This window comes from Salvelinus fontinalis, chromosome 9, assembly GCF_029448725.1.
Source record: "Salvelinus fontinalis isolate EN_2023a chromosome 9, ASM2944872v1, whole genome shotgun sequence".
Taxonomy (NCBI): domain Eukaryota; kingdom Metazoa; phylum Chordata; class Actinopteri; order Salmoniformes; family Salmonidae; genus Salvelinus; species Salvelinus fontinalis.
The window spans coordinates 36,067,511-36,091,417 of record NC_074673.1 but is presented as its reverse complement, the minus strand read 5'-3'; the positions used below and the strand labels follow the sequence as shown (position 1 = coordinate 36,091,417).

The following is a 23,907-nucleotide window of genomic DNA, read 5'->3' as shown; positions in this document are numbered from 1 at the left end:
TCTGATGATTTTAAACCTAACCCTAACCTTAAACCTAACCTTAACCAGACTGCTAACACTAATGCCTAACCCTAAACTTAAGTTATGACCAAAAAGCAAATTTTAGTTTTCATGAATTTTGACCAAATTGGCAATATTGTCTATGCAGCTGGCTCATCTAAGGGGAAATCGCTCAGTTCTGCCTCCAAGACAAGACTCATGACAATAAACATCAACTTGCCTGTATAGCACTGAACAGCACAAACACACATTCCTATAGGATACTCCCATTTGCTAACATATGCAGACACACGCACACACGTCTTTTGCAGCCCTATATGTTAGTGAACAGGCTACTAGCATGAATAGAGGGGAATAAAGGTTCAAGGATAGCCCAGCAATGGATAAAAGTAGACCGAAACTAGAGGACAACTTCGGTAAAAAAATGCAATAGTTTCATATAGCTTCAATGGTATCTTCACACTGAGGTACAGACCCATTGTGTTCCGGTCTGTAGCTCTGCTCTGCTGTTGCAGTGTGATGTGATGCTCTGTCTCACCTGGTGTTATCACAGTCAATTGTGTGAAACAGCTTCTCCAGTTCTTCCTCGTTCAGCGTCCCGTCGGAGAAGAACGCCTGGAACTCGTCCAGAGAAAGCTTCCCATCATCTGCAGGCAGGAGAGGAGCAGATGAGAGGAAAGGAGGGACATCAATCAGGTTAACAGCTGCCCTTAGCCATGCTGCTATTAGCAATGCTGCCATTAGCCATGCAACTACACACACCATGGTCACTGTCATTACACGCTGGGCTGATTGTGACTATCATATACACACAGTGATCAATAAACATCCTCTTTAGCGTTGTATCATTATCGCTATTATCATCACTAACAATGTCAAAATCAGCATAATGATCGTCATAACGATAATCATCATCATCATCTTCATCATCCGCATCACGATCTATCAAAATCTCCCTGCAGTCTTCGGGCTCAATGCTGAACCATTATTAATTATGGTAAAGAATTTATACAATGATTTTGGCATTTGCGAGCTGTAAGATCAATGAAGTAAAAACCACTTGCAGAGCTTTTGATATAGGCCTTATCTCAGATTGACTCTAGAGTGAAGTACAGTTGAAGTCGGAAGTTTACATACACTTAGGTTGGAGTCATTAAAACTAATTTTTCAACCACTCCACAAATGTCTTATTAACAAACTATAGTTTTGGCAAGTCGGTTAGGACATCTACTTTGTGCATGACACAAGTCATTTTTCCAACAATTGTTTACACAGATTATTTCACTTATAATTCACTGTATCACAATTCCAGTGGGTCAAAAGTTTACATACACTAAGTTAACTGTGCTTTTAAACAGCCTGGAAAATTTCAGAAAATTATGTCATGGCTTTAGAAGCTTCTGATAGGCTAATTGACATAATTTGAGTCAATTGGAGGTGTACCTGTGGATGTATTTCAAGGCCTACCTTCAAACCCAGTGCCTCTTTGCTTGATATCATGGGAAAATCAAAAGAAATCAGCCAAGACCTCAGAAAAACAATTGGAGACCTCCACAAATCTGGTTCATCCTTGGGAGCAATTTCCAAACGCCTGAAGGTACCATGTTCATCTGTACAAACAATAGTACGCAAGTATAAACACCATGGGACCACGCAGCCGTCATAGCGCTCAGGAAGGAGATGCGTTCTGTCACCTAGAGATTAACGTACTTTATTGCGAAAAGTGCAAATCAATCCCAGAACAACAGCAAAGGACCTTGTGAAGATGCTGCAGGACACAGGTACAAAAGTATCTATATCCACAGTAAAACGAGTCCCATATCGACATAGCCTGAAAGGCCGCTCAGCAAGGAAGAAGCCACCGCTCCAAAACCACCATAAAAAAGCCAGACTACGGTTTGCAACTGCACATGGGGACAAAGATCGTACTTTTTGGAGAGATGTCCTCTGGTCTGATAAAACAAAAATAGAACTGTTTTGCCATAATGACCATCGTTATGTTTGGAGAGGGGGAGGCTTGCAATCCGAAGAACACCATCTCAACCGTGAAGCACGGGGGTGGCAGCATCGTGTTGTGGGGGTGCTTTGCAGGAGGGCCTGGTGCACTTCACAAAGTAGATGGCATCATAAGGTAGGACAATTATGTGGCTATATTGAAGCAACATCTCAAAACATCCGTCAGGAAGTTAAAGCTTGGTCGTAAATGAGTCTTCCAAATGGACAATGACTCCAAGCATACTTCCAAAGTTGTGGAAAATTGCTTAAGGACAACAAAATCAAGGTATTGGAGTGGCCATCACAAAGCTCTGACCTCATTCCTACAGAAAATGTGTGGACAGAACTGAAAAAGTGTGTGTGAGCAAGGAGGCCTGTAAGCATGACTCAGTGACACCAGCTCTGTCAGGAGGAATGGGCCATAATTCACCCAACTTATTGTGGGAAGCTTGTGGAAGGCTACCTGAAATGTTTGACCCAAAGTTAAACAATTTAAAGGCAATGCTACCAAATACTAATTGAGTGTATGTAAACTTCTGACCCACTGGGAATGTGATGAAAGAAATAAAAGCTGAAATAAATAATTCTCTCTGCTATTATTCTGACATTTCACATTCTTAAAATAAAGTGGTGATCCTAACTGACCTAAGACAGGGAATTTTTTACGAGGATTAAATGTCAGGAATTGTGAAAAACTGAGTTTGTATGTATTTGGCTAAGGTGTATGTAAACTTCCGACTTCAACTGTACATGGCTGCTACAGGCAGCTGCAGGTGGGAGAGAGTCTGCTGCAGACTCCAACTGAAACAGGGCCACCCTTGATCCACTGAGGCCCTTGACCCAGGAACAGAACTAGAAACAGACCTAAGCCCCAGTACCAAACTTAGTCCCCAGCCCCACCCATAGCCCCAGACTCCAAGCCCAGTCCCAGCCAGGTGGACTCCAGTCAGCTTTAATGGACTACAGGAGCCTGTGGAGCCGTACTGTGCCCTTGGCTCACCATGTGAATGGGAAGGAAATTAAATATTCATACCACTATGTTTGCCCTTGAAGCTGTTCAACTGGACTTTTGGCTATTGGACAAAGTGTGGGCTCTAAACTCCAGTGTATGAAAATGACTGCAGCGCAAGCCTAAAAATAACGAGTTGTTATAGTTATTGCCACCGACCAGAACTATTGAGACTTCTTTAGGATTAGTGGACTGTCCAATTTACAGTAGATATTACGGTGTAAGAATACCATGCTACTGTTTGAGGAGAGTTGACAGTTTTGAACATGAAAAGTTATTAATAAACAAATTAGGCATATTTGGGCAGTCTTGATACAACATTTTGAACAGAAATACAATGGTTCATTAGATCAGTCAATAACTTTGCACATACACTGCTGCTGTCTACTGGCAAAAATCTAAATTGCACCTGGGCTGGAATAATACATTATGGCCTTTCTCTTGCATGTCAAAGATGATGGTACAAAAAAATATACAAAAAAAGGTTTGTAAAAAGGTTTTCTTTGCCATATATTTTACCAGATCTAATGTGTTATATACTACTACATCCATTTCACATTTCCACAAACTTCAAAAGTGTTTCCTTTCAAATGGTACCAAGAATATGCATATCCTTGCTTCAGGGCCTGAGCTACAGGCAGTTAGGTTTTGGTATGTCATTTTAGGCGAAAGTTGAAAAAAAGGGGCCGATCCTTAAGAGGTTTTTAAAGAGAACATCTTTTGAATCCGGTTCTTTGAATTGAAATGACAACTGGCTGCAGAAGCACATCCCCCCTCCATCCCTCTCTCTCTATTTCAGTCCTCCTCTTTATCCTATTGATATCCCTCCCCTGTTCATTCTCTTCTCTCTACCTTTGTCAATGCTCTTTCTATCACCCCTCCTTTCTCTCTTCTCTCCATTGTCACTGTCATTTGTCTCTTGTTTGCTTTTGAGAGACACGCATAGGCACATAAAAGCTGAGTGAACTGCTGGAATAGAGGAGGAAGGATAGAGAGCAGAGCCATCTCTCTACTGAACACAGGCTCATCTCCAAACTAAAAGGGTTCTTTGGCAGTCCCCATAGGAGAACCCTTTGAATAACTTTTTTTGGTTCCAGGTAGAAGACTTTTGGGTTCCATGTAAAACCCTTTCTACAGAGGGCTCTACATGGAACCCGAAAGGGTTTACCTGAAACCAAAAAGGGTTTTCCTATGGGAACAGCTGAAGAACCCTTTGGATCCCTTTTTTCTAAGAGGGTACCCCTCCTTTGTGTCCCCTTGTCTTACTCCATTTTCTGCGAGGGGTAGAGCCTCAGAACAACACAACTGTACCACTAGTTAATTAAACACTGACCTACTTTACCACATTACTCGCCACTAAGGAATACCATTGCATGAAAAAGCATGCCAGCCCAACCCAGCCATCCTCTACTCTAAATTACAGTTTGCTGAAGCTCAGTGGGTACTGTGGGATAAGGGCTGGATAGGTTCTGATGTGAGCAGATCACAGGTTCCAGCACTACCTCCATTCACCAACAGGGAAGAGAACATTCTGCTCTGCTCAGATGGCAACAATTTTCAGATTACATTAAGAGCCCAGATAAGAGGGGACATTCAAAGTAATGAAAAGACCTCAAAGCCAGTGGTGTTATTTTGTGATAAAAATGGATAAGTGTGTGCATGTGGGGAGGGATCTGAAGTGAGGACATATAGGGGTACATCAGACAGATGGGAACAGTTCTGCTAATATGTCTGAGAGGGCAGACGGGAATGGGGACGACGCTATGCAGACCTTGCTGCTACGGACAAAAGGGATGCAATTAGCACTTTTAACTTCCAGCAGGGCTCTCACATCCTGTGCGCTTCTAAGAAGAAGAAGAGACATACACTATGTATTTCATGCCTATCCTTAATCATTGCTTTTTTGGGCGCAGGGCTGCCTGGTTGTCATGGCAACCAGAACAAGTGAGCTGACCCTACTTGGGATGTCTCAATCTCACTCTGTGCACATCTCTCTCCTCTCTCCGCACCACTCGGGCTCCCGGGTGGCGCAGCGGTCTAAGGCACTGCATCTCAGTGCTAGAGGCATCACTGCAGACACCCTGGTTCGATTCCAGGCTGTATCACAAACGGCTGTGATTGGGAGTTCCATAGGCCGGCGCACAATTGGCCCAGCGTTGTCTGGTTTTGGCCGTAGGCTGTCATTGTAAATAAGAATTTGTTCTTAACTGACTTGCTAAGTTGAATAAAGGTTAAATTAACATTCCTCTATTCCCCATCCTCCTCATTTCAAATGATCTAGGTAAAGGGTAGAGAGATATACTCATTCATTTCCAGTGACCCATATTTTCTCTTTTTTATCTCCTGGACTAATAAAGGACCTTTTTTCAGTTATTATCTCCTGTCTGAGGTGGTACATGTCAGGGATCCATCCATTCAGAACAGGAGAGTAGCCCCCTACCAAGCGAGACTAGCACACACAGAGGAATATCTTCCCATGATGGATTGAGGGGAGTTTCATTAGAGAACAAGTTGTGGTTGTGAGTGTCTGAAAGTGATAATGTGTCTGTGTGTGTGTGTGAGTTTTTTTTATTTTATTATTTTTTTTATTTTTTATTTTACCGTTATTTTACCAGGTAAGTTGACTGAGAACACATTCTCATTTGCAGCAACGACCTGGGGAATAGTTACAGGGGAGAGGAGGGGGATGAATGAGCCAATTGTAAACTGTGTGAGTGAGAAAGAGAGAGAGAGAAAGAGAGTGTGTGAATGTCTGAAAATGATAACACACACACCAGTGGAGGCTGCTGAGGGGAGGACGGCTCATAATAATGGCTGTAACGGAGCGAATGAAATAGCATCAAAAACATGGAAACCACCAACCTCCTGTGACACACACACACAGGATCGGCCCCACACACAGCCAGGGCCTGTTCCAGAGACAGAGGCCTGTTTTGGCTGATAAATGAGGAACACAAGTGGCTCACACAAGGCTGTCAGCTATCCTTATCTCCCTCCATCCATCAGCACAGCCAGACCTGCCCTATCTGCCAGGATAAAGGAACACACCCAACTCCTCACACACCAGCTGCATACCAACAGATGTTACCACATAAATGAACAGACTTTAGCGTAGGTGTGAAGCATACAGCAACATACTGTATCATTAGTGATTACATTAAGTACAGAGCTTGGTAGAGATAGATATTGAGTAATCTATAAATCCTGTGTCTCCTCAATGAGTGTCTGTCATCTGTCATGATTAGAGTTGGGTTCAACCCTCATTAATGGAGTTCTACCCTGATTAAACATTATGATCCCCAGCCTCACTGACAGGATCAATTAATGAACAATAGCCCAACGTGATTAAGATTTAATCGACTCCTACTACTCATCCCTCAGAACATGGCCACAGAGACAGAGGCCTGGTGAGGCTTGATGTTCAGGACTGGAGAACACATTGTCACGTTCTGACCTTAGTTCCTTTTTTATGTCTTTATTTTAGTTTGATCAGAGCGTGAGTTGGGGTGGGCATTCTATGTTGTTTTTCTATGTTTTGTTCTATGGTTATATTTCTATGTGTTTGGCCTAGTATGGTTCCCAATCAGAGGCAGGTGTCAGTCGTTGTCTCTGATTGGGAGGCATATTTAGGTAGCCTGTTGTCTATTGTGTTTTGTGGGTGGTTGTTTCCTGTGTCTGTGTTTTCACCATACGGGACTGTTTCGTTTTCGTTTTGTATTTCACGTTGTTATTTTGTTATTCTTAGTGTTCAGTTATTAAATTGAATATGGATACTTAACACGCTGCGCTTTGGTCCTCACCTCATTCCAACGACGAGCGTTACAGAACCACCCACCAACCAAGGACCAAGCAGAGTGGTATCGGGCAGCAGCGAGTTCTGGACTCATGGACATGGGAGGACATTCTAGACACAAGGGAGGAGATCCTGGCTGGTAGGGATTGCCTCCCATGGGAACAGGTGGAGGCAGCCAGGAGAGCGGAGGCAGCAGGAAAAGGGAACCGGCGTTACGAGGGAACACGGCTGGCAAGGAAGCCCGAGAGGCAGCCCCAAACATTTATTGGGGGGGGGGACACGGGAAGTGTGGCTAAGTCAGGTAGGAGACCTGAGCCAACTTCCCGTGTTTTCCGTGGAGAGAGGTGGTCCGGGCAGGCACCGTGTTATGCGGAGAAGCGCACGATGTCTCCAGTGCTCACTCATAGCCCGGTGCGCTACATTGCCACTCCTCGTATCGGCCGGGCTAGAGTGGGCATTGAGCCAGGTGCGATGAAGCCTGCTCAGCGCATCTGGTCTCCAGTGCATCTCCTCGGTCCGTGTTATATGGCACCAGCCCTACACACTTTGTCTCCCGTGGGTCTGTACAGCCCAGTGCGTCCTGTGCCTGCGCCCCGCAAGTGCAGGGCTAAAATCAACATCCAGCCAGGATGGGTTGTTCAGGCCCTTAGTTCGAGATCTCCAGTGCACCTCCACGGACCGGTCTATCCTGTGTCTCTTCCAAGGACCAGGCCTCCAGTAGATCTCTCCAGCCTGGTGAGTACTGTGCCTGTTCTAAGAACCAAATCTCCTGTGTGTCCCTCCAGTCCGGAAGCTCCAGACCCTCCCTCCAGTCCGGACTCTCCAGAGCCTCCCTCCAGTCCGGACCCTCCAGAGCCGCCCGGCTGTCCTGAGCCGCCAGAGCCGCCCGTCTGTCCTGAGCCGCCTGAGCCGCCCGTCTGTCCTGAGCCGCCTGAGCCGCCCGTCTGTTCTGAGCCGCCTGAGCCGCCCGTCTGTCCTGAGCCGCCCGTCTGTCCTGAGCCGCCTGAGCCGCCCGTCTGTCCTGAGCCGCCTGAGCCGCCCGTCTGTCCTGAGCCGCCTGAGCCGCCCGCCAGTCAGGAGCCGCCTGAGCCGCCCGCCAGTCAGTAGCCGCCTGAGCCGCCCGCCAGTCAGGAGCCGCCTGAGCCGCCCGCCAGTCAGGAGCCGCCTGAGCCGCCCGCCAGTGAGGAGCCGCCTGAGCCGCCCGCCAGTGAGGAGCCGCCTGAGCCGCCCGCCAGTCAGGAGCCGCCTGAGCCGCCCGCCAGTCAGGAGCCGCCTGAGCCTCCCTCCAGTCCGGATCTGCCAGAGTCTCCCGTCAGTCTAGAGGCGCCCCTCAGTCCAGTGGTGCCCTTTACTAGGGTGTCGAATCCAGGGTCGGTGACGAGGGTCGCCGCTCCTAAGGTATCACAGAAGGGGGCAGAGACTATGGTGGAGTGGGGTCCTCGTCCCGCTCCAGAGCCGCCACCGCGGTAAATGCCCACCCAGACCCTCCCCTATAGGTTCAGGTTTTGTGGCCGGAGTCCGCACCTTTGGGGCCGGGGGGGTACTGTTACGTTCTGACCTTATTCCCTTTTTTATGTCTTTATTTTAGTTTGGTCAGAGCGTGAGTTGGGGTGGGCATTCTATGTTGTTTTTCTATGTTTTGTTCTATGATTATATTTCTATGTGTTTGGCCTAGTATGGTTCCCAATCAGAGGCAGGTGTCAGTCGATGTCTCTGATTGGGAGCCATATTTAGGTAGCCTGTTGTCTATTGTGTTTTGTGGGTGGTTGTTTCCTGTGTCTGTGTTTTCACCATACGGGACTGTTTCGTTTTCATTTTTGTATTTCACGTTGTTATTTTTGTTATTCTTAGTGTTCAGTTATTAAATTGAATATGGACACTTACCACGCTGCGCTTTGGTCCTCACCTCATTCCAACGACGAGCGTTACACACATAGAGATGTTTAGTCATATCTATATTGGGGAACAGCCCTGAATTAAAATGAACATGAGCCCAGGCAATAGCAGCTCAGCACAGACTGTGAACACAGCACTCCCAACCAAACTGCTCAAAATACACTCACTAAGAAGTCAAACTATTTTTATCAACATACAGTTGAAGTCGGAAGTTAACATACACTTAGGTTGGAGTCATTAAAACTCGTTTTTCAACCACTCCACAAATTTCTTGTTAACAAACTATAGTTTTGGGAAGTCGTTTAAGACATCTACTTTGTGCATGACACAAGTAATTTTTCCAACAATTGTTTACAGACAGATTATTTCACTTATAATTCACTGTATCACATTCCAGTGGGTCAAAAGTTTATATACACTAAGTTGACTGTGCTTTTAAACAGCCTGGAAAATTTCAGAAAATTATGTCATGGCTATTGAAGCTTCTGATAGGCTAATTGACATCATTTGAGTCAATTGGAGGTGTACCTGTGGATGTATTTCAAGGCCTACCTTCAAACTCAGTGCCTCTATGCTTGACATCATGGGAAAATCAAAATAAATCAGCCAAGACCTCAGAGAAAAACTTGGAGATCTCCACAAGTCTGGTTCATCCTTGGGAGCAATTTCCAAACGCCTGAAGGTACCACGTAAATCTGTACAAACAATAGTACGCAAGTATAAACACCATGGGATCACGCAGCCATCATACCGCTCAGGAAGGAGACGCGTTCTGTGTCATAGAGATGAGCGTACATTGGTGCGAAAAGTGTAAATAAATCCAAGAACAACATCAAAGGACCTTGTGAAGTTGCTGGAGGACACGGGTACAAAAGTATCTTTATCCACAGTAAAACGAGTCCTATATCGCCATAACCTGAAGGCCGCTCAGCAAGGAAGAAGACACTGCTCCATAAAAAAGCCAGACTACGGGTTTGAAACTGCACATGGGGACAAAGATCGTACTTTTTGGAGAAATGTCCTCTGGTCTGATGAAACAAAAATAGAACTGTTTGGCCATAATGACCATCGTTATGTTTGGAGGCAAAAGGGTAATGCTTGCAAGCTGAAGAACACCATCCCAACCGTGAAGCATGGGGGTCACAGTATCATGTTGTGGGGGTGCTTTGCTGCAGGTGGCATCATGAGAAGAAAAATTATGTGGATGTATTGAAGCAACATCTCAAGACATCAGTTAGGAAGTTAAAGCTTGGTTGCAAATGGGTCTTCCAAATGGACAATGACCCCAAGCATACCTCCAAAGTTGTCGCAAAATGGCTTAAGGACAACCAAGTCAAGGTATTGGAGTGGCCATCACAAAGCCCTGACCTCAAACCTATAGAAAATTTGTTTGCAGAACTGAAAAAGCGTGTGCGAGCAAAGAGGCCTACAAACCTGATTCAGTTACACCAGCTCTGTCAGGAGGAATGGGCCAAAATTCCCCCAACCTATTGTGGGAAGCTAGTGGAAGGCTACTTGAAACGTTTGACCCAAGTTAAACAATTTAAAGGCAATGCTACCAAATACTAATTGAGTGTATGTAAACTTCTGACCCACTGGGAATCTGATGAAATAAATAAATAATTCTCTATACTATTATTCTGACATTTCACATTCTTAAAATAAACTGGTGATCCTAACTGACCCAAGACAGGGACTTTTTACGAGGATTAAATGTCAGGAATTGTGAAAAACTGAGTTTAAATGTATTTGGCTAAGGTGTACGTAAACTTCCAACTTCAACTGTATCTATTTTAATACAGACCTATCTCAAAACATCACTAATCATTGAAAATTACAAATTACCTAATGGATCGTGATCATTTTTTAGTTTTGAAAGTGAGGGTGCAGCTGCTCCGTTTGCTCCATTGCTCAGGCACTAATGCACACACACCCACCCACCCACACGCACGCACGCACGCACGCACGCACGCACGCACAATTATGTGATATCACACAGAGTTCTGAGACTCAAACACACACACTCACACACACACACAAACACACACACAAACACACAAACGCACAATTCTGTGATATCACACAGAGTTCCAAGACTCAAACACACACACACACGCACACAGACAAACAAACACACAGAAAGGCAGCCTGGTTAATTACCAGGCATCTAAATGTCATTTGGACAGGGACCCTACTGAGCCCTGGCTCAGAGAAGCACATTGCATCCAGCCATGTCATGTGATTGACACCTTCATGACCGCAGCTCATTAGTGAGAACACAGAAAGGGCAAGCATTAACTTCTTATGGCAGGCAGTTTTGAGTAGCTTGGATGAATAAGGTGCCCAGAGTAAACTGCCTGCTACTCAGTCCCAGAAGCTAAGATATGCATATTATTAGTAGATTTGGATAGAAACACTCTGAAGTCGAAAACTGTTTGAATGATGTCTGTGAGTATAACAGAACTCATATGGCAGGCAAAGACCTGAGAAAAAATCCAACCAGAAAGTGGGAAATCTGGGGTTTGTAGGTTTGCCTATCCAATATACAGTGTCTATGGGGCCACATTGCACTTCACATTGCGCTTCCACTAGATGTCAACAGTCTTTAGAACCTTGTTTGATGCCTCTACTGTGAAGGTTGAGGGAATGGGAGCTGTTTGAGTCAGGGCTCTGGCAGGGTGCCACGAGCTCACTCAGGCGCGCACCCATGAGAGTTAGCTGCGTTCCATCGCATTTCTACAGACAAAGGAATTCTCCGGTTGAAACATTATTGAAGATTTATGTTAAAAACATCCTAAAGATTGATTCTATACATCGTTCGACATGTTTCTACGAAATGTAATGGAATTTTTTGACTTTTCGTATAGGCCTGCGCGTCATCAATTTGGATTTTGGAACTAAACGCGCGAACAAAAAGGAGGTATTTGGACATAAATTATGGACGTTATCAAACAAAACAAACATTTATTGTGGAACTGGGATTCCTGGGAGTGCATTCTGATGAAGATCAATAAAGGTAATTGAATATTTATAATGCTATTTCTGACTTCTGTTGACTCCACAAAATGGCGGGTATCTGTATGGCTTGTTTTGGTCTCTGAGCGCTGTACTCACATTATTGCATGGTGTGTTTTTTCTGTAAAGTTTTTTTGAAATCTGACACAGCGGTTGCATTAAGGAGAAGTTTATCTAAAGTTCCATGTAAAACACTTGAATCTTTTATCAATGTTTATTATGAGTATTTCTGTAAATTGATGTGGCTCTCTGCAAAATCACCAAATGTTTTGGAAGAAAAACATTACTGAACATAACGCGCCAATGTAAACTAAGATTTTTGGATATAAATATGAACTTTATCGAACAAAACCTACATGTATTGTGTAACTTGAAGTCCTATGAGTGTCATCTGATGAAGATCATCAAAGGTTAGCGATTAATTTTATCTCTATTTCTGCTTTTTGTGACTCCTCTCTTTGGCTGGAAAATGGCTGTGTTTTTCTGTGACTAGGTACTGACCTAAAATAATCAGATGGTGTGCTTTCACTGACCTAAGACAGGGAATTTTTACGAGGATTAAATGTTAGGAATTGTGAAAAACAACTGAGTTTAAATGTATTTGGCTAAGGTGTATATAAACTTCCAACTTCAACTGTATCTATTTTAATACAGACCTATCTCAAAACATCACTAATCATTGAAAATTGCAAATTACCTAATGGATCATGAAAATGTTTATGTTTTGAAAGTGAGGGCCCGCCTATCCCCCTTGTTTTTGTACTCAGATCTGGTTTCTGACCCCTGCCTAGCCTGACCTCGAGACGTCCTATCGTCTGGTACTGTTTGGACTCTGACCTGATATATGAACTCTCGTCTGTCCCCGACCTGCCTTTGCCTACTCCCTTTGTTATAATAAATGTCGGAGCTCTACCATCTGCCTCCTGTGTCTGCATTTGGGTCTCACCTTGTGCCCTTATAGAAAAAGGTTTTACAAAATATTTGCAAATTGATCAAAAATAATAATAATTGAAATACCTTATTTACATACTGTACGTTTTCAGACCCTTTGCTATGAGACTCGAAATTGTGCTCAGGTCCATCCTGTTTCCATTGATCATCCTTAACATGTTTCTACAACTTGATTGGAGTCCACCTGTGGTAAATTCAATTGATTGGACATGATTTGGAAAGGCACACACCTGTCTATATAAGGTCCCCAGTTGACAGTGCATGTCAGAGCAAAAACCAAGCTATGAGGTCAAAGGAATTCTCCGTAGAGCTCAGAGACAGGATTGCGTCGAGGCACAGATCTGGGGAAGGGTACAAAAAAATGTCTGTAGCATTGAAGGTCCCCAAGAACACAGTGGCTTCCATCATTCTTAAATGGATGAAGTTTGGAACCACCAAGACTCTTCCTAGAGCTTGCCGCCCGGCCAAACTGAGCAATTGGGGGAGAAGGGCCTTGGTCAGGGAGGTGACCAAGAACCCGATGGTCACTCTGACAGAGTTCTAGAGTTCCTCTATGGAGATGACAGAACCTTCCAGAAGGACAACCATATCCGTAGCACTCCACCAATCAGGCTTTTATGGTAGTGGCCAGACGGAAGCCACTTCTCAGTAAAAGGCACATGACAGCCTGCTTGGAGTTTGACGAAAGGCACCTAGAGACTCACAGACCATGAGAAACAAGATTCCTTGGTCTGATGAAAGCAAGATTGAACTCTTTGACCTGAATGCTAAGCGTCACGCCTGGTGGAAACTCGGCACCATCCCTACAGTGAAGCATGGTGGTGGCAGCATCATGCTGTGGGGATGTTTTTCAGCGGCAGGGATTGGGAAACTAGTCAGGATCGAGGGAAAGATGAACGAAGCAAAGTACTGAGAGATCCTTGATGAAAACCTGCTCCAGAGCATTCAGGACCTCAGACTGGGGCGAAGGTTCACCTTCCAATAGGACAACGACCCTAAGCACACAGCCGAGACAACGCAGTAGTGGCTTTGGGACAAGTCTCTGAATGTGCTTGAGTGGCCCAGCTAGAGCCCGGATTTGAACCCGATCAAACATCTCCGGAGAGACCTGAAAATAGCAGTGCAGCAACGCTCCCCATCCAACTTGACAGAAGTTGAGAGGATCTGCAGAGAAGAATGGGAGAAACTCCCCAAATACACGTGTGCCAAGCTTGTAGCGTCCCACCTGAGAGGACTCGATGCTGTAGTCACTGGCAAAGGTGCTTCAACAAAGTACTGAGTAAAGGGTACTTATGTAAATGTTATATTTAAGTTATATCTTTTATAAATTAGCAAAAAATGTCTTAAAACCTGTTTTTGCATTGTCATTATAGGTTGTTGTTTAGATTGATGGGAAAAAACTATTTAATGCATTTTGGAATAAGGCTGTAACGTAACAAAATGTGGAAAAAGTCAAGGGGTCTGAATACTTTGCGAATAACATTTACCATTAAACATTTCACCAAATAATAATTCAAGGAATATTACTCAGAAATGTGAGGAATATGGTTTGTGCTTGTGTGTTGGATTCTAGCTTGAAGTAATCCGATTTATTGCAGTTACTCAATAAGAATACAATTACCAAATGGTACATACCAGAAATCTTCACAATAAAAAGAATACAAAATATCCTAAGTCTTAACAGCATAGAAAATTCACGTCTATGACAATCATTCTCCCATCAGGAGATCGGTTTACCAATGACTGCATGATCAACGTTTAAACGCAAACTCCCAGTATCTCCAATCGTCTAATTAACATAACTTTGCATGGCCCAAAAACACTAAAACAAAGGCATGAAAACAACACACATTCTCTAATCTAATCAAATCAAAAACTCAAATCAAATCACCACACCTTAACACTGTATAATAAGAGCACACCCCTGTATTGCTCCTCTTTGAACTATGCGCCGTCCGACAAACAGAATAACAGTTTCTCTGTAACAATAAATCCATAGCACTTAGAGTACATTGAAACATATCAAAATTCATAGCTCTTCATGAACTCTTGTAACAATCCAAACATGACAATTAAATCAAACCAGTAACATTCATTTAGTTGATTCAAGTTTCATCAGTCATCACCTCTCCTGGCTTCAGTGACCCTAGGACTTCTGTGAGAACACACACTTCATCGAGATAGCCACAGATAAGGTGTGTTTGATCCCTGTGGTAGCCCACAGATGGTCGGCCATCCAAACAATGTCATAAATTGTGATTGAGTCATCACGCTGTGCTCCCACTCCAGCCAGCTGCTAGTCACAACTATCACCTTCTGTCATTCTTCCACTACAACATTACCAAGAGGCTGATTCTAATCTCCACTTTCAGTAACTCAGCCACCATGTCGTCTGTCTCTGCCATCCTGCTACCTGACACAACCCTGGTCGATTTGGGTAGTGTAATCTATGCCAGGACACACAGTGCTGTGCTGTGATCCTGTCGTATTGAGTTGTTTGTTTGTTCTGGTTAGTAAGAAGGTCAGAGAGGCTGTCTGTCTGTTTATAAAAGGCTTTGAGCAGAAAGGTCACATCAATGATTCATTCCCACACCTCACAGGATACTGGGTGGACAACTGGGATATATCACCTAATTTGAGTACGATGGTAAAATCATTCACAAAATAATAATACCACAGGCAAGCACTTATTTTGTTGGTATGCATTGTTCTTATTAATAGACAGTGTGCATTCCCTGTATGTGTGTACTGCAATGCTATCTACAGTATGAATCTGAGACTGTGAATGCTGCATGAACCGGTGTTCAGCTCCTCAGTCCCCTTGCAGCAATAACCAAATGGTTTTAACAAAAGTTTTGCTAAATCTCCCCTGCTGGCAGTCCTCACTCTACTCCAGTTACATAAGCACAGAATGAAATGGATAATTGTGATCCTTGCTGTGGGCCATCGCTGAAGAGGAGTTTGGAGAGTGTGGTATCTGCCCACAGCCTCCCCCAGGCTTACACGGCTCCACTACTGCAACTGTTCCAATGACAGTACTGCCAGTAGGTTGGCATATGATAGTGGTGCCAGACAGGCAACGTAAATATATCCTGCCTGCACTTCTCACTGCAGGAGTCAGAGGAAGACATTCTGAGATCCCTGGTGAGACACAGGCTTACTGTGATAGGAAAATGTCCTCAAGCTGCTATAAAGGTTATCTTGAGTAAAACAAGCTTATATTTGGGGTTCTGATGGGGTACGACAGATGAACTAAGCTCATAAGGCATGAATAAGTTATATATTTTCAAGATGGGTACCTATCATTCATTTATAAGTAAATTATTGCCCCTTTAATTTGATCGCTCTGTTGTCACAGAACATTTTCCTGTGCGGCAGGAAATGCAAATTGTAATATATTCAAGGTTTAAAAATACTTATAAAGTATGTAATAGCCACTTTAAAATGTCAGACCCCTACAAAAATGTCCAAAAATAATTCACATTTCCTGTTACTGCAGTATTATTTTCCTGCTGAAAAAACTGGTGAAATTAAGATATTACACCTGCATGTATGACAGGGCAGTTTGTATTGAAGTCAGACAGCAGCTAACCATGGTATTCCAGGTGATACACTTAGTGTTATAGTGTCTCCAGCCGAGACTATAGACAGTCACTATAGATCACCTGACTAGACAGGTGTCAGTAACTTTCTCTAGTCTGTCTGCAGTGAATGCAGGAGACAACACAGCTGGAAAGAAGTGTTACCTTTAAAGGCCCAGTGCGGTCCAAATTTTTTTTTTCATATTGTGTTTTGTATCATATTTTGTAACAACTGATGAATCTAACACTGTAAAAATTTGATCAGTGTTATTTCCTGACAGTTGCTGGTTGAAAATACAATATACACTAGACCTTCAGCTTGCCTGGTGACATCACCAGGTGGTAAATTAGTTAATAGACCAATAACAAAGAGAGTTCCAAACCTCACTGCCAATAACAGCTAGTTTTCAGTGTTCCCCTCCCCACTCAGACCACAATTAAAGATTTGAATGACAAACTATTAAAGGTACTTAATTGTTACCCAGTAATGATTTGATATTGATATAACAATGTCTGAATTGGGCCTTTAACGTTAACGTAATGGAACACTTCAATTAGAATAAGGTTTCAATTGTATTATTAGCATAGAGAGCTTACAAACATACGAACACTAGCCAATGTTGAGTCATATTTGTGGATTGTTTTGTCTAAATGCAGCATGAGTGCTCAGAGCATGGATGTTACAGCTCACAGGGGGGGTGGATGGCAAAGCTTTTGTCAAGTCTTTACTATCCTTAAATGTGAAGACTGTAATTTTATCAAATCAATTCTCTATGTGTAATTATTATTACGTGATTAAGCTAATCATGTAAACTTTAATTAACTAGGGGCACCACGGGAAAAATGTTTAAAGAGTCTAGAGGTCGACCGATTAATAGGAATGGCCGATTAATTAGGGCCGATTTCATAACAATTGGAAATTGGTATTTTTGGATGCGGATTTTTATTTTTCCCCCACCTTTATTTAACTAGGCAAGTCAGTTAAGAACACATTCTTATTTTCAATGATGGCCTAGGAACGGTGGGTTAACTGCCTTGTTCAGGGGCAGAATGACAGATTTTTACCTTGTCAGCTCAGGGATTCAATCTTGCAACCTTACGGTTAACTATTCCAACGCTCTAACCACCAATGCCTCACGAGGAGCCTGCCTGTTACGTCCATGACGTGGACGTAATGTCTATGCTCACGTGGGCATGGTCACTGAGTAGTTCATCTTTATATGAAAAACCCATACTCTCATTTAGAAGGTTAACATCCCATTACATCTTTTCACAAATAGTTTCATGTTTAATCACATACTTTTCCCAATATTTAGATGTAAACCTGACAGCTGGGAAATGTACACTTTAAGAGATATCGTTATGTGTGTTTCCTGTCCTTCATGAGATCACCAAATGAAACACACTCAACATCACTGTCCCTTATGTGTACACGGATCGTTCCCACATTCTCAAAAGTGGTTTAATTGATGGTTTAATTCTCCCATTTTGGGGATTTAGGAGTTTGGGGAGTTTGGCCAAGTGAAGTCATTTTTTCTCTCTCTGTGCTCTCTGCCTCTCATTCTGCATGACCAGGGGGAGAGAGTCTCTGCCAGAAATGTATGACCAGAGATAACAAAACCTGGATTTAGAAGAGAGAGTGAGAGGGGGGTGGGGGGGCTTTATCTCAGTGCTAAGCTTTTCAGCACCTTGAAAGGTTCAGGTCAAGAAAAAATCTTCAAGGGGCATCTTAACTTTGAGCCTTTGATCTAAAATCCACAAGATCAAGACATTTACTATAAAAAATCATACTCTCTTATAGTCTGTCTCCTAACTCCAATCAATGCCTACAGTGGCATAAAACAGTTTCGCAGGGCCCGCTTGCAAGGTTCGAGCATGGCCCCACCCTCAACCCCACCTCCAAAATGAGGGGGGGGGGGGGGGGGGGTTGCCATGGTGTAGAGAGGAAAATGCGTAGTAATCTCATGCTATTTTACACATTTTGCTATAAGGCTGAGTAAAAATGTTGCTGTTTTAGATCTCGGAGAGTCATGAAAGACGGAACAACCTCAATTTTTTTCAGGAAAAATTGGTCTTAGCAAAAAAAGTGTATATACATTTTGATAGATCAAAGCAGAGGTGTGGACTCGAGTCACATGACTTGGACTCGAGTCACAAATATGATGACTTGCAACTCGACTTTGACTTTAACACCAATGACTCGTGACTTGACTTGATACCCTCCCCAAGCCCAAATATTGAAAATGATGCTATTAAAAAAAGTGTGCAGCCCATCAACTCTTCATTTAACGGATTACAGTTTGAATCAGACAGCAGCCAATGAAATTGTGCCAGCTGAGAAAAAGTGCGTGGCAGTGCAAGAGGAACGTCGGCAGGTGAATTCAGATGGAGCCCTTGGAAAGATGATACCCAAAATTATTATTTTCGGATATAAAGACGATGCTGTATCAACAAAAAACGGATTGCAACTTGGAAAACATGCTAGAAGAAAATTGCAGACGTAGGCGCAACAACTTCCAACTTTGTTCGACATTTGAAGCTACACAAAGAACGGTAAGTCGTGGCTAATATAGCCGACAGCTATATATTTTATTACTTTACTAGTGTATCATGTAGGGTAACGTAACGTTAAATCAATGAGCCTCCACACAGTCAGTAAGTGCGGGAACGTGATCATTGCACCCAAGATTGACCTACAACTGGCTAGGCAGTTTGTAGCCTAAATCCTGCCTGATGTTACTGCTGTTCCTAAAACCATTGACAAATGTTAGCCTAATGTAACCACACAGAGAGAGAGTGTGCATCACCTACATCGCCGATTCCGCCCCATAGCCATCCTCGATAGTCTCATGGCTACCCATGTATTTCCATGGAAATATAGCGTTTATTTGGAAAGTAATAAATATAGAGATATTTTTAAAAGCGTTCATGATTTGCTTAAATGTAATATACTAACTATTACTCTTGTTAAAAATATGAAATGGTATTACATTTGGTGAAGAACACATTATGCTTTGTTAAGGACTCGAAACTCAAAGTTTAGGACTTGAGACTCGACTTGATACTTGACGGACTTGAATTGAGAGTTGACTCGGACTTGCCTGTCTTGACTTGGGACTTGACTTGGGACTTGAGTGCTAAGACTTGAGACTTACTTGTGACTTGTAAAACAATGACTTGGTCCCACCTCTGGATCAAAGTGTTAGCTATCACACCATGTAAAGAAAGAACCTCCAATTTATATATCTTTTCTTCATAAAATGCAACTAACTGGACACAATAAAATGCATTTCATTTTTACAGTAATTGTCCAACAAGTGTTTAAAGGTCTTTATTGTTTAATTCTAACATTAGGTTATTCAAATATCCAAACGTCTTTTTGATTTGTTTTATAGCACTATTAAATGCTCCAGGGCTAATTTATTTAGCATTTTGGCATGTTTTTCAAATGTTTTAACATTTATAAAGCAAACATTATCACTTAGGTCTAGCACAGAAAATACTTTTTCTGAATATTGATTCATTTGAAAATCCCCCAAAAAGACAACCTTTCTATCAGATCTGTCAGCACTCTGACGGAGTTGACATGAGACACAAGTCTGACAGAGATTATGTTTTACGGTGTTGACATTTTTCTTCTTCTTCATTCAAGTGGTATACACAGTAGCAATTTTGTTTTTTCTCAGTTGCCCTATGACTCTAAAACGTAATTCAATGTAACATACTTCAACCAAAATTCATATTCTATCATAATCCAATATTGCTGGTTTAAATCTCTCAAAAGTAGAGAACTTTACAGACCATGAGCGGTCTTGTTGCACTACATGTAATGAGGACATGAATGAAGGGTCCTGATTGTATAGCTGACCCTGCTCATTCCTGATTAATTTAGCATTTTAGACAAATCTGACAGAGTTGACCAATCTTTAGAAACATCTTTTAAGAATCACAGTTTTGAGATAAATTGTCACACCCTGATCTGTTTCACCTTTCTTTGTGTATGTCTCCATCCCACTTCAGGTGTCGCCCATATTCCCCATTATCCCCAGTGTATTTATACCTGTGTTCTCTGTTTGTCTGTTGCCAGTTCGTCTTGTCTTGTCGGGACTCTGCTATGGATTACTGACCTCTGTCTGCCCTTGACCTTTTGTTTACCTGCCCCCTGTTTTTGTAATAAACTTTTGTTACTTCGAACTGTCTGCATCCGGGTCTTCTCCTGAGCCGTGATATAAGTATTATTTAAAGTCACATAGTGCTATTGCAATAAACTACATACAGTGCCTTCAGAAAGTATTCACACCCCCTGACTTTCTCCACATTTTGTTGTGTTACAAAGTTGGATTAAAATGGATTTAATTGTTATTTGTTGAGAAAGATCTACACAAAATACTCTGTAATGTCAAAGTAGAAGAAAAATTGAAACATTTGGAAAAAAATGATTGAAAATAAAACACTAATATATCTTACACATGTTAGAATCACATTTGGTAGCAATTACAGATGTGAGTCTTTCTGGGTAAGTATCTAAGAGCATTCTTATTTGTTGATCAATGCTAGACAGCAATTTTCAAGTCCTGACATAGATTTTCTAGCTGATTTAAGTCAACACTGTAACTAGGCCACTCAGGAACATTCAATTTCATCTTGGTAAGCAACTCCAGTGTATATTTGGCCTTGTAATCAGGACAAAAAGTGAATTTCTTTGCCACATTTTTTGCAGTATTACTTTAGTGACTTGTTGCAAACAGGATGCATGTTTTTGAGTATTTTTATTATTTCTTCTTTTCACTCTGTCATTTCTGTTAGTATTGTGGAGTAACTACAATGTTGTTGATCCATTATCAGTTATATTTATCACAGCCATTAAGCTCACAAAGAAATCCCTAGGCAGCTTCCTTCTGCTCTGGCAACTGAGTTAGATAGGGCACTTGTCTATTTGTAGTGACTGGGTATATTGTTACGCCATCCAGAGTGTAATTAATAACTTCATGATGCTCAAGGGGAAAAAATACTCAATGTCTTATTCCTTTTTTTACCCATCTACCAATAGGTGCCCTTCTTTGTGAACTATTAGAAACCTCCCTGGTCTTTGTCGTTGAATCTGTGCTTGATATTCACTGCTTGACTCAGGGACCTTACAGATAATTATATTGTATGTGTGGGGTACAGAGATGGGGTAGTCATTAAAAAATCATGTTAAACACTGTTATTGCACACAGAGTGAGTCCATGAAACTTATTATGTGACTTGTTAAGCACATTTTTACTCCTGAACCTGTTTAGGCTTGCCATAACAAAGGGATTGAATACTTATTGACTCAAGACATTTCAGCTTTCATTTTAAATGAATTTGTAAACATTTCTAAAAACATAATTCCACTTTGACATAATGGGGTATTGTGTGTAGATCAGTGACGCACAATTACAATTTAATCAATTTTAAATTTAGGCTGTAACACAACAAAATGTGGAAAAAGTCAAGGAGTGTGAATATTTCTGAAGGCACTGTATAAGATTCATTATTACCCAATGATATATTCTACATTATGAAAACGTGGTAGGCACTGGCATAGCACACCCCACCGCAGTTTCCGCAAGGTGGGGGAGGCACAAGCTTTGGGGACACACAACCCATCATTTTCTTTGGCCAAATGAATTTCCAACTTAATGTTGTGTTTGCCGTGTTATAATAGCCTGCTCATATTTTCCCTATAAACAATGGCTTGACTTAGTTTTGATATTACCCTAATGAAGTTTAGAAACTTTTGTGAAGGTTTGGTGTGGTGTGGCTATTAGCCTATTATGTTGCAGGCCTATCATATGAAGGCAGTGCGCACCGGTGCTCCAACTGACTCTGATAGTTGAATTTGAGGTGAGTAAGAATGTTTTAGGCCTACCAGTTACTTCTATCATCTAACAAATTCAAGGTTGGGTAGGCTACTTTCTAAATGTAATACATTACAGTTACTAGTTACCTGTCCAAAATTGTAAACAGTAACGTAACCCAAACTCAGTAACGTAATCTGATTACATTCAGTTACTTTTAGATTACTTTCCCCTTAAGAGGCATTAAAAGAAGACAAAAATGTACAGTACCAGTCAAAAGTTAGCAAACACCTACTCATTCACTGGTTTTCAACTTTTTTAAAATATTTTCTACATTGTAGAATAATAGTGACGACATCAAAACTATGAAATAACACATATGGAATCATGTAGTAACCAAAACAGTGTTAAACAAATCAAAATGTTTATATTTGAGATTCTTGAAAGTGGCCACGCTTTGCCTTGATGACAGCTTTGCACACTCTTGGCATTCTCTGAACCAGCTTCATGAGGTAATGCATTTCAAATAACGGGTGTGCCTAGTTAAAAGTTAACCTCTTAGCGCTAGGGGTCAGATTTTTTTATTTTTAAATAACGTGCCCAACGTAAACTAACATTTTCTCTGGCCCAGATTGTAGAATATGCATATAATTTACAGATTAGGATAGAAAACACTCCAAAGTTTCCCAAAACTGTCAAAATATCGTCTGTGAGTATAACAATACTCATTCTGCATGCGAAAACCTGAGAAAATGTGACCCGGAAGTGATATATATCTTTTTTAAATCTGTGTTTCCTGGCCCGCCTATCCTCCATTTAAAGGGGTATCAACCAGATTCCTTTCCAATGACTTCCCCAGGCTGTGACCAGGCTTTAGACATAGTTTCAGGCTTTTATTTTGAAAAATGAACAAGATTTTTCAAAACTAGTCAAGTGTCCTCCGAATAGTTCCTGCGAGAGGAGCTCCCCATTTTCCGTTTGTCTCTTATTGAATAGGTAATGGTCCGGTTGAAATATTATTGATTATGTTTGTTAAAAACAACCTGAGGATTGATTATAAAAAACATTTGACATGTTTCTACGACCATTACGGATACTTTTGGAATTTGATTTTTAGATTTTCTGAACATAATGCGCAACCCAAATGGCGTTTTTTTTTGTGATAAAAGTAATATTTATGAAACAAAAATAACATTTGTTGTGTAACTGGGAGTCTCGTGAGTGGAAACATCCGAAGATTATCAAAGGTAAGCGATTAATTTCATTGCTTTTCTGACTTCCGTGACCAAGCTAACCAAGCTAACATAAGGCTAGCTGTTGTAGCATTGAAAGCTACACTCACAAAAGCTTGGATTTCGCTGTAAAATATATTTTCAAAATTTGACATGATAGGTGGATTAACTACAAGCTAAACTGTGTTTTGGTAAATTTCACTTGTGATTGCATGATTATAAATATTTTTTGTAATATTTTTGCATTTAGCGCCCTGCAATTCTAGCGGTTGTTTAGGAAAGGGATCCCATAAAAGGGATCTGTAGCGCAGAGAAGTTAACAGAGCTTTGGTCCGCGATGCTTTATGCTTAGAAACAAGCTTTAAAATACCCTGGAAAGACGTGACTTGTTTCTTTGAAATTCAGAGGCTGAGCTACAACCTACTATAGCCGAGAAGACAAAAAATGTGCTTGTGAAGTTGTCTAATTCTGTCACTATCAATTGATTAAGCTATTCACTTTCTGTCCAAAAGAAGATGTTTAAACCCAGACAGCTTTTAGGGTTAAGCCATGGAAGAAGAGTAGACAGAAGTTAAAGCTTACATTGCTCTGCGTCGGTAGGCCTACAGTA

At 41.8% G+C, this 23,907-nt stretch overlaps 1 protein-coding gene across 2 annotated transcripts in view; it reads right to left on the bottom strand.

Annotated features, from left to right (window-relative positions):
* The window catches only part of LOC129862497 (N-terminal EF-hand calcium-binding protein 2-like), a 169,651-nt gene that overhangs the window by 108,336 nt on the left and 37,408 nt on the right, over nt 1-23,907 (bottom strand). For both annotated transcript variants that reach the window (XM_055934230.1, XM_055934231.1), the window contains exon 3: nt 539-647. In XM_055934230.1, coding sequence (XP_055790205.1) covers nt 539-647 — 109 coding nt within the window. The remainder of the gene's footprint in view (nt 1-538; nt 648-23,907) is intronic.